Source organism: Leopardus geoffroyi, chromosome C1, assembly GCF_018350155.1.
Source record: "Leopardus geoffroyi isolate Oge1 chromosome C1, O.geoffroyi_Oge1_pat1.0, whole genome shotgun sequence".
In the NCBI taxonomy this organism is placed as follows: Eukaryota; Metazoa; Chordata; class Mammalia; order Carnivora; family Felidae; genus Leopardus; species Leopardus geoffroyi.
The window spans coordinates 26,837,851-26,848,445 of record NC_059328.1 but is presented as its reverse complement, the minus strand read 5'-3'; the positions used below and the strand labels follow the sequence as shown (position 1 = coordinate 26,848,445).

The following is a 10,595-nucleotide window of genomic DNA, read 5'->3' as shown; positions in this document are numbered from 1 at the left end:
AAAACCGCTGACTAAATTTGGCCCACAGTTTGTCCATCAAGGTCTAGACTGATTTCCAGGTTATAGCAGATGGACCACGAGTGGCCTGTAGGGTTTTGTTAGTGGAAGTCTCTCTTACCTATGCTGCAAGTGTCTGAATTTTCAAACACTTTTCATATTTTAATTTCAACTGAGAGGAATTGGAGGAAAAATATATTTTACACAAAGAAAACAATTTATAATTACTTGCTACCAATTTATTATTAATGATTTCATAATTTACTAATTTACAAATAACGTTTGAGCTCTTACAGGTGCCAGACATTGTGCTAGGCCTGTTCCTAAGGAGAAGAGGCTTAATCGCTTTTACAGATGCAAATAGTGAGGCCCGAGGAAGTTAGGTGGCAGCTCAGATCCCAAAGCTAGGGTGGCTCAGGCTGGAAGGAAACCCCGGTCTTCTGCGAGGCACGTGTAGATGGTTACTCCTGGAGTCTGACTCTACTCAGTCATACTGGTTGGGAGACAAGAGACGCCCCTTGAATTCAAAGGGGCTCGTGCGGTCAGTTGAGCCACTGGGCTTCAGTGCCCCCATCTGAGAGATGGGGATGCCCCTCCCGAAGGCCGTCTCCCCTCGCAACAGGTGGGGGCCAGAAAAGAGGGTGGCAACAGCCTCGGGGTGGGGGGCGGGGAGCGGGAGTTTCTGGCGCCGGTATTCTGGTGGCCCTGGGGAGGGAGGAACCGAGCGGGCGGCAGGGGGAGGGTTTCGGCGGGGCCTCTCCTCTCCTCTCCTCCCCTTCCTTTCCTTTCCCTTTCCTTCCCTCCCGGAGGACCTGCGCGGCCATGGCGCTCGGGCTCGCCGCTCTGCGCGTCCTGCTGGGTGGCTTCTTCGCGCTCACGGGGGCGGCCAAGCTCTCGGGGCAGATCTCGGCTCCAGCGTCAGAGCAGATGGTGAGCAGCGGGATGTGGGCGGCCACGCGGCGGCGGGTACTGCGGACGCGGCCGTTACCGCCCCCCCCCGCCCCTCGTCGACCGGCCCGCCTGCCCGCGCCGGTGCCCCGCGGACCCGCCTGCCTTCCGGCGAGACAGTGCTAGACTGAGACGTAGGCGCTCTCCCGGGGTGCTCCTCCGAGTCCTCTGGCTCTTGCCTAGACGGAAGGGGCACATCTTCCAGCTGAGCACTGGGGGCCCCGGGCAAACCTAGGGCTGGAGGAGGAATGCGCCGGGACCCCGGGCGGAAGAAGATGGAATGGAAGGGGGACCCAGAACCCTCCCTGCCCCTTTCTCCTCCTTCTCCTGTTTGCGTTCTTGGGAGGTTCATGAGGATGGGTTTATGAATTACCGCTTGGTGGGCTAGGAAACTCGCCCTGAAGGTGAAGTGTGTCTGCTAAAGGTTACACGGCAGGTCAGGAAGCAGGAGTCAATCTAGACGCTCCCCTAACTCAGAATCCAGAGAACCCTTCCCGGGCAGCTTGAGAGGGAAGTCTACAAGTTCTTCCACCTTCCGACTAGGTCCAGACTCGGGAAAGCTTTCGTGCCCTTATGCTCACCAATTCCCCAGCCCTTCATATAAGCCTGACTTGGAGACCCCTGCCAGCCTCCGTCTCCCAGGCCGGGGTTCTGCCCTTCCTCCCTGGTTTAGGGTGGTGGATTGTTTGCGGAAGTACATACCTCCCCAGAGCTGACAGTAGGAGAGGTAGAGCTGAAGTGGGGGTGGGGGGCGATGCAGGAAAAGGTAGTCAGCCTGAGGCTGAAGTTGTCACGGAGCCTAACTCAGCACAATGAGTCTCTTTGAGCCTCCTTAACTACTCTTGTGTCTACTGCAATGGGATCCAGGCCCAGCATACCATATTCATAGTGGAATCCGTTGAATGAGCAACCGTCTACCTTTCCATCCTCACCCCCACCTCCCAATATTCCCAGCATAGTGTCATCAGGGGAAAGCAGGTCAGGCAGAAAGAAAGAGAAGCTGTGACATTCCTAAAGTTGGCAAGCCTAGCTTCCTGGTCTTGGAATTTGGGGCTGGGTTGTAATCTGGTGAGAGTCTGTTGAGAAAATCAGTCCATCTCTGCACCACACCATCCAGCCCTTCTTGGAGGGTAAAGCCTGTTTCCTGATTCCAAAGCTCAGCTCCCCCCGCCCCTCCCCAGGGAGGCCCTCCCCTCTCCAGACTGACCTCAACCCTGGACCTGACCTAGAATAAGTAGCTCCTTTGTTGGGGGGGTGGGGAGGGGTTGAGGGCGCAGGCCCAGAATGTCCCTGTGGAGTGCCCAGGCAGTGGATCCTTGTTGAGTGTGGCTGACAGACATTCCCTGCTGCCCCTAGAAAGCCCTGTTTGTGCAGTTTGCTGAGGTGTTCCCGCTGAAGGTGTTCGGCTATCAGCCAGATCCTATGGGCTATCAAGAGGCTGTGGGCTGGCTGGAACTGCTGGCTGGGCTGCTGCTGGTCCTGGGCCCACCGATGCTGCAAGAGATCAGTAACTTGCTTTTGACCCTGCTCATGATGGGTAAGGGGGTGCAACTGGGCTGGGGAAATCGGGGCTTCTGGCAGAGGATCATGGAAGATCTGGCTGTTCCCTTTACTGTTGCCTCCTTTCCTTTTTTCCTAGAACCAGGAGCCCTCCCTGCTGTACTCTATTTTCCATGGCCTTTGGACTAGGACAGGTGCTTTTAAAACTTAATATACTAGAACGTGATTCTTTGTCAGACATACTTCCTACCTCATCAGTTCAGCTGGCTGCAGGGTATTCCCATTGTATGGATGTATATAATCTCAAAGTCCCTACTGCTCTCTCCTAAGCCCTACCCTAGAGAGGAGGGGATGGAGTTGCAGCTGCCGGTGGGGTTATGTGTCTGGCAGGTGGGAACAGAGAGCAAGGAAGCCAGGGCCCCCAGAAAAGCAGAGAATTTCCCTGTGACAGGCAGTTGTAGAGCACCCCCTCGTAGCAGCTCTGCCCACAGGACCTGCTGATGTACCAAGACAGCTGCTGCTTCAAAGGTCAGACGTCTTCAGACTCTTCTGGATCCCCTGGCCTTGTGTCACCATTGCTGCCACCACTGCCACCCCTCCCCCCCGGACTTGCTTTCCATCTCTGGGGCTTCCCTCATTTTCGGATCTTTCCCATACCTCCACCTTCCCTCCGGTCGGATTAAGAAAGGAGAAAGATTAGAAGTTGTTCCCAGATGCCCACCTACCTACCTCCCTGCGGCATTTGGCTAGATTGCTCCTGTTTCTTTCTCACCCTCCGAGAGGGGCTACGTTAGTTTAAGAGGCTTCTGATTCCTGGTTCTGTTTGGGAGGCCAGAGAGATGAGAGCAGCTAGCTCAGGCTCTGTGTGGGTGTGGTTGGGAGGTGTTGAATGGGAAGGCTTCAGCTGGAGAGGGGCAGGGGGCCTCAGGGACCTCACTTTCCATTCCAGGAGCCATCTTCACTCTGGCATCTCTGAAAGAGTCACCGAACACCTACATCCCAGCAATCATCTGCCTGGGGCTCCTGCTGCTGCTGGATATCTGCCAGCTCTGAGTCCAAACTAAGAAGGTGGTCAGACCCACTAGGAAGAAGACTCTTGCAAGTGCATTCAAGGAGTCCTGGGAGTCCTTTTTTCTCTTCATGCCACATCACTATCACGGCAGGAGCATGGTGGAACGCAGAGTCTGCCACCTTCTCTCCAGTGCATCCAGGGCTGTTCAGTGTTGAAGTAGACATCTTCTCTACCTGACCCTGCTTTCTCTCTGAGACATTCACTGCTCTTTTTTGAGGAGCACGTGTTGCACATACTGTCATTCCTCATGTAATGTGGAAATAGAAAACAGAAAAGCAATTTAAATCACCTCAAAATTTAATGCACCAAAAATAACCACTATCCACTCCTTTTTAATAACTGTACCTCAACTCTTACTATGCCTTTGTACAGATGTTTTTAATGAAAATGAGGCAATTATAAATTACTTTATTAAATGTCTTTTAAAACTAACATACTGTAACACCATTCGTTCCGTGTCTGTTTTACCTCATTGATGTTAATGGCTGTATAGTATTCCGTTGTGAGGATGTACTGTAATATATTTATCCAAGCCCCCACTAAGGAACATTTAGATTGTCCCTAGTTTTTTGCTATTGTAAACTTCACAGTAAATCACCTTTGCATACTTACTGTCTTTCCCTCGAAGTGAGGGTGCTGCTTCAAAAGACCCGCACATTTAAAGCATTGGTATTACATACTTAAAATTTACACCTTGGCTATGGCAGAGTCTAAGTACCTGCCTCTGCCTGTGTGCTTCCCAGTCGTGTGAGATATCCCCTCCCATTCTTCTACTTTGTGCACTTTAGATCTGCGGAGCTAACAAAGATGGGCATTGGATCATTGTTTTACAGGATCTGAAACTGCAGCCTTTGGTGGCGAGGTAGGTACTTAGTGCATTGCTCCTTGGATATCTACATGGAAGCAGAAGACAGCCAACTCAAGGGATGCTGCATGGTAAAGCAATGCTGGAAGCCAGGGATGAATCCCAGAGGTCCCAGGGAGTCGGAAGGGTGTGTGTGTGTATGGACAGTTACTGAGGGAAAGTCGCCACGTTAGAGTCCCTACTATCACATCACCAACTGTCTTCACCTCAGTGGGGGCCTTTTGGAAAGTGATATGCCTCCCATAATGGAAGAGAGGAAAAGAGCTTATTTATGCAACTGCCATAGCCACCAGCCGACAGATTACTTTGGGGGTAGGGACAATGGCTTTTGGGAGCCCATAGGAATGAAAGTTGTCTGTGTACATTAGTGCATTTCATCTTTACTACACAATGGGAATTTCTGCCCTGACACTGTTTAGCTGGGAACCTCAAGCAAGTTGGCACCCTTAGGTCTTTTCCTCTTGTGTCTGAAAGCACAGTGATGCAATCTATATTGTGTGTGTGTGTATGTGTGTGTGTGTGTGTGTGTGTATGACACACACTGGTACATCTAAAAGTAGTATATGTAAATAGACGTAAAAAATGGAGTAGTATATTAGGGCACCTGGGTGGCTTAGTCGGTTAATGTCCGACTTTGGCTCAGGTCATGATCTCGTGGTTTGTGAGTTCAAACCCCACGTCAGGCTCTGTGCTAACAGCTCAGAGCCTGGAGCCTGCCTCAGAATCTGTGTCTCCCCTTCTTTGCCCCTCCTGTGCTCATGCTCTGTCTCTGTCTCTCAATAATAAATAAATGTTAAAATTTTTTTAACGCAGTAGTGTACATTCACTACATAGAATGTTGAAACAATCAGGAATCCTTTTCTTTGACAGAGGTCCAGCGATAACATGCTTTCAGTTTCTGTGTTGGGTAATTTGGCTGCTTTGCAATGACCTCAAAGACTGATGTTCTTTCAACTTTCTGCTCTGCTGCTTTCAATTTATTGGCTCCTGCCCTCAGCATTGCAAAATAGTTGCAGCAGCTCCAGACGGCACATTTGCACATAACATCCAAAGGTGAAAAGGGAGAGGAAAGCTCTCTTGGAAGACCCCCAGATTTCCCCTCACATCCCATTGGCCAGAATTAGTCCCATCTCTATACCTAGACCACCCATTCGTAAGGAGAAAGGAATTCCTATGATGGACTTAGACTAGTAAAGATTTACCCACCCTCGTCAGCAAAGAAAGGGAAGAGGTGGGTAATGGTACCCACCACTTACTAGCTTCTTTGTAAAATATGGGTAATAATGGTAAATACTTCATAGAGTTGCTGTGAGGATTTAGTGAGAAAGTGCTTACAGTAGTGCCTGGCACATAATAAATGCTCAGTAAATGCTATCATTAAATAGCATTTGTTATTAAATAGTTTGTTCTATAGATGGGAAGATGTGGTCAGAAAGCTTAAGTGTCCATGTGTCAGATCTGAGATTCATTAGGGCCTGATGAACTCCAGAACCCACACTTTGCACGGCACCGGCTGTCAAAGTTGAAAGTGGGCAGGCATAGCACCCCTGCTCCCTTCAACAGGGTAGAGGAGATGATCTGCCCAATGTGATTAAATCTGCCTTGTTGGGGCGCCTGGGTGGCGCAGTTGGTTAAGCGTCCGACTTCAGCCAGGTCACGATCTCGCGGTCCATGGGTTCGAGCCCTGCATCAGGCTCTGGGCTGATGGCTCAGAGCCTGGAGCCTGTTTCTGATTCTGTGTCTCCCTCTCTCTCTGCCCCTCCCCTGTTCATGCTCTGTCTCTCTCTGTCCCAAAAATAAATAAAAAACGTTGAAAAAAAAAATTAAAAAAACAAACAAAAAACAAAAGCTTGATTAAATTAAAAAAAAAAAAAAATCTGCCTTGTTTCCAGAATTCCCCCTCTGCATGAACATTTTGAAGGCCATAAACATAGGACCTGGAGCCTCTAGGATCCTGGCCTCTTACCATCTCTACTCCTTCCGGGATGCGACAGTCAGCCTGTCTCCAGCCTGGACTTTCAGTAAAACCTCTCACAGCTGGCATTAGACTGAGGGCTCCTGTTTACCACGGCTTGGCCTGTAAGCTGATTAGCAGCTACAGGGCCCCCAGCTCGGCTGTAGGGCCCACCTAGCAGCTGTGGGAAAGGCAGGGTGCTGGAGGAGTGGGTTGGCCAGCTGGTGTGGAGCAGTTGGGATTGACAGCAGCAGGAGTATCTTGAGTTCCAGCAGTGCCTCCTTGGCCCAAGGAGAAACCAGGCTTCAGGATATGTGCCCCCCTCAAACCGCACCCTGAACCTTGGTCAGGTCAGTACCATGACATTCAGCTGCAAGGCCTTACTTTTACTTTTCTATCTCCCTCTCTGTGCCCCCTTGCCCTCAAAGATGCTCCCTTCCCTTGCGGCCCTGGCCGCACCCCACAAACCCAGCTTATAGCTGCCACAGGTGGGCCCCAGCCCCTCCAGCTGTTGGCCCATTCTTCACGTGGCGTCCTGGGATTAGTGGGTTGATGGGAGGGTCTGAGATGTGGGGGTGGGAGTGGATTCTGCTCTGTCTCAGCTCCTTAAAGCCAGGCCCCCTAAGGCCCTAGAGATTGCTGCAGCAGCTTTAACAGCAAGAGGTAAGAGAGGAACGACCTGGAGGGATGGCAGGGAGAGGTTCCGGGTGGGGCAGTTGGGGGCTAGAGCCAACAGTGGACAGAGTGGAGAGGGAGGGGAGAAGACATTCCACTCAGGGTCCCAGAAAGGATTGCGGCCTGAGGGGTGCAGAGGCAGAAATACAAATTTTGGTATTGGAGGAACTGAGTTTTGGGACACCCTAGGGGGGTGACTGTGCCAAAAATAGGAACAGGACATGGGCTTCTGCACTTACCCCCCTGGGAAGAGAAGAGGAATACGCCCAGATGTCTCTGTGTTGTTTTGTTTGCTTGGGGTGCCTGTGTGGGTGGTATACACATTCATCTGTGTGCTGCCTGGAGGGAAAGGAGCTAATGGTTCTGGCATGTCTCCCCAGTGTCAGCCACAGCGCTCAGAGTTTTACTTATGTTTTCTCATAGTTCTCCCAACAACACTGTGAGGTAGGTACCTTAATCTCCGTTTTACAGCAGAGAAAGATTGGCTCAGTGAAGCGGAGTAATTTGCCCAAGGTCACATGGCAAATAAATGTGTGTATCTAGAACCTGCCTGATTCCTGGGCCTGTGCTCTGTTTTGCTTTGCTGGCCAAAATTTTGAAGCAGACCCAGGACTTCTTTGTGGTCAAAAGGTGAGGGGAAGGAACCAGGCTGGAAAGCCTGAGAGTTTTGAACCGTTTTTCAGCCCTGCCCCCTGGGCTACAGGCAAGCGGGGAGTGGACCTTCATTAAGGCAAGTCCAAGGTCACTATGCATGGGACTGTCCTCAGGGTCACTGCATCACTGTATGTGGAGGAGGGAGGACTGCGCTTTTTCTGGGAAGGACTCTATATTCTGGTTTCTCCAGAACTCCCTGTTGGCTCAGCCTTGCTCGGGCTTAAGCACGTGCCGGTGCCTCCACATATCTGAACCATACTCCATCTGTGAGGGGCGGCACTTCCACCCTCTCAGTCACCAAGGTTGGAAATTTCCAAGCTATCTGAGACTCCTGTGTCTTCCTCGTTTCCTGCAGCTTGTCAGCAAGCCCGTTGTACTTCAAGGGACTCTGGAGTCCACCCCCTGTTCTCCATCCTCAGGGGTGCTGGCTCAGCTCAGTCCTCATCCTCTCCCACACGAACTTCCCTGCTCCTTAGTGTCCCCTCCCAGCAGGGACTGAGTTAGAGGAAGACGGGGTGGGGGGGGCGGGGAGGTGGTACGGAGGCCTTCTGTGGCTAGCCTCCACAGTGACCTCTCTTCCTCTCCCTGGTGCAAGGTCCGAGATGAACGGCAGTGTTGGGGACCCGGGTGTCGGCGGCTGCAGCCCCTGGGACGACCCTGCTCGCTTCATCGTGGTGCCCACTGCCTACGCCCTGGCGCTGGGCCTGGGGCTGCCGGCCAACGTGGCCGCCCTGGCGGTGTTCGTCCGCAGCGGCAGGCGCCTGGGCCAGGCCCTGCGGCTCTACCTTCTCAACCTGGCCCTGGCCGACGTGCTCTTCACGCTCACACTGCCGCTGTGGCTCACCTACTACCTGGGCCCGGCCCACTGGCCCTTCCCGGAGGCCGCCTGCCGCGCGGCCGGCGCGGCCTACTACGTGGCCACCTACGCGGCCGTGGCCTTCGCCGCGCTCATCAGCGTGTGCCGCTGCGGCTCGGTGCGCGGGCCCCGGCCCAGGGCGGCCGGCCGCCTCGCGCTGCGCCGCCGGGGCCCCGCGCGCGCCGCCTGCGCCGCCGCCTGGCTGGCCGGCCTGGCCTGCGCCGCGCCCTCGTTGGCCGCGCCGCACGCGCTGCGGCCGGGTCCGGGCGGTGCCGCTCGCTGCCTGGAGCACGGCTGGGCGCGCGCCGGCCTGGCCTACGTCACCGTGGCCTTCTTCGCCGCCGCCTTCCTGCTGGTGCTCGCGGCCTACGTGAGCCTGGCGCGGGCGCTCGCGGCCCCCTCGGGCCCCGGCCCGGCCCCCGCCGGCCCGCACCGGCGCGCGGCCAGGACCATGGTGCTGGGGCTCCTGCTGGTCTTCGCCCTCTGCCTGGCGCCCTACCACCTGCTGCTGGCTCCCTGGGTGGCCGGGCGGGAGGGAGCCGCGGGCAGCGACGGCGGCGGGTGCCGCGCCGCCTCCACGCTCGACGTCCTGCACACCCTCAGCCTGGCGCTGCTGAGCCTCAACAGCTGCCTGGACCCGCTCATCTACTGCTTCTCGGTGCGCCGCTTCCGCCAGGACTGCTGGACGCTAGGCTGCCGCCGTGGGGTGAGGGCGCCCGGTGCACACGCGGCCTCCCTGGCCTCCTCCTCCTGAGGCCCGGGCCTCCCCCGCCTGCGTCAGCACTGCCACCCTGCGCGTGGCGCACTGGGTGAAGGAAGCCCTCGGAAGGACTCGATTCCCATTGGCCGCCTCGCTGTAGAGTGCGGGGCTCGCTGGTTACAAGGGGAATGAACAGCCTTTGTTGCCTGAATGTTCTCTAGACGTTGCAGTGTTTTGGATTATGCCGTGATCTGGCTCCCGTGTCCGTCTCAGCATCCTGTTATCCCCATCTCATCCTCTACCGCCTCCGCCCCTCTCCGTGGGTTCACTCACCATCTCAGTCCCTGGAACAGACCAATTTCCTTCCCTTCGAGGCCTTTGCGCCTGGCTTGGCCAAGAATGATATCCCTCTCTCTCCTTCACTAAGTTAATTCCTCTTCATCCTCACCTCTTTAAAAGTAACTTGACCAGCAACGTGTGCGCACACACATACGCACACACACACACACACGCTCACACAATTGTGTTAAATCTGATTGTCCCTTTATAGCTATTTTCACAATTGTAATCAAGCAATTAATTAGGAAATTCATCTTTTCTTTTCTCTTGCCAGAATGTATTTACGTTGATCCATAGGAAGGTGCCATTTTTGTAGATCCAAAAAGGTTGAATATTGGCAATTGTATTTTCATCCAATTCAACTTAATAAATTCTGTGTTTACCTTATTCATTGCTGTATCCCCTGTGCTTGCTACTGTGTCTTGAACACAGTAAGACCTCAGTATATAAGATGAATGAATGAACCCTGGGTATTCTTAACTTAAAATGCTCAGACATTCCAGATAGGTAGATTTTCCTCAAGTTTTTCTGGGATTCTCCAAGCTCATATTACCCAGGTTTATTCTTGACTCAGTCTTGATGGTTGCTTCCTTTTGCTGTTGCTGGATACCTGCAATTCTGCCATCACCTCCACTGTGCCAAGACTCCTGTGCCAAGACTTGGTGGTAACCAAGCTGGAGATCTATCCTGCTATTAGCTGGGATGGGGATCTGCCAGAATTGCTGCCTTCTGCTTCAGCTGAGCTGGGACTCTGTCACTGGGTGCAAATCCCTGCCAATGTCACTGGCCACCAGTGCTTTCCCTTTATATGCCTTGATGACTCAGAAATTGGCTTCAGTTGGGGAAGAGAGCCACTCCCTCTCTTCAGCCATGTTGCAGGAGGCCCCACGGCAAGAGTGCTTGGGTCTCAAGGAGTTAGAACTTAGGAGTGAGAGCAGCATGTTCACGTTGCCCAGTCAGCTGGGTCAGGAAGGGTCCCCCAGTCAGCCACCAGGTCTTACTGACCTTCAGGTCTTATTTCTGAATTTGCTTTCT

General features: G+C 53.5%; 2 protein-coding genes and 1 long non-coding RNA gene across 6 annotated transcripts; 2 read left to right on the top strand and 1 right to left on the bottom strand.

Annotated features, from left to right (window-relative positions):
- Positions 1-221: 221 nt before the first annotated feature.
- LOC123597587 lies at positions 222-926 on the bottom strand. Its single transcript, XR_006712170.1, has 2 exons — positions 810-926; positions 222-490 (listed from the first exon to the last, which is right to left on the bottom strand). It is a non-coding gene; the product is annotated as an uncharacterized LOC123597587 (long non-coding RNA).
- On the top strand, positions 820-3,949 carry TMEM35B (transmembrane protein 35B). Of its 4 annotated transcripts, XR_006712168.1 has the most exons (5): positions 820-927; positions 2,302-2,482; positions 2,585-2,639; positions 2,937-3,118; positions 3,395-3,949. XR_006712168.1 is itself a non-coding variant. In XM_045476655.1 (4 exons), the coding sequence occupies exons 1-4, from the start codon at positions 820-822 to the stop codon at positions 3,419-3,421; spliced, it is 372 nt and encodes a 123-aa protein (XP_045332611.1). In that variant the 3' UTR covers positions 3,422-3,949. The 4 variants fall into 4 exon arrangements, 3 of the variants coding, with proteins under 3 accessions (XP_045332611.1, XP_045332612.1, XP_045332613.1); XM_045476655.1 differs by lacking the exon at positions 2,302-2,482; XM_045476656.1 differs by lacking the exon at positions 2,937-3,118.
- A 4,318-nt stretch (positions 3,950-8,267) lies between these two features.
- LOC123596779 (platelet-activating factor receptor-like) lies at positions 8,268-9,275 on the top strand. The gene has a single exon (XM_045475088.1). The coding sequence runs from the start codon at positions 8,268-8,270 to the stop codon at positions 9,273-9,275; it is 1,008 nt and encodes a 335-aa protein (XP_045331044.1).
- The last annotated feature ends 1,320 nt before the right edge of the window (positions 9,276-10,595 follow it).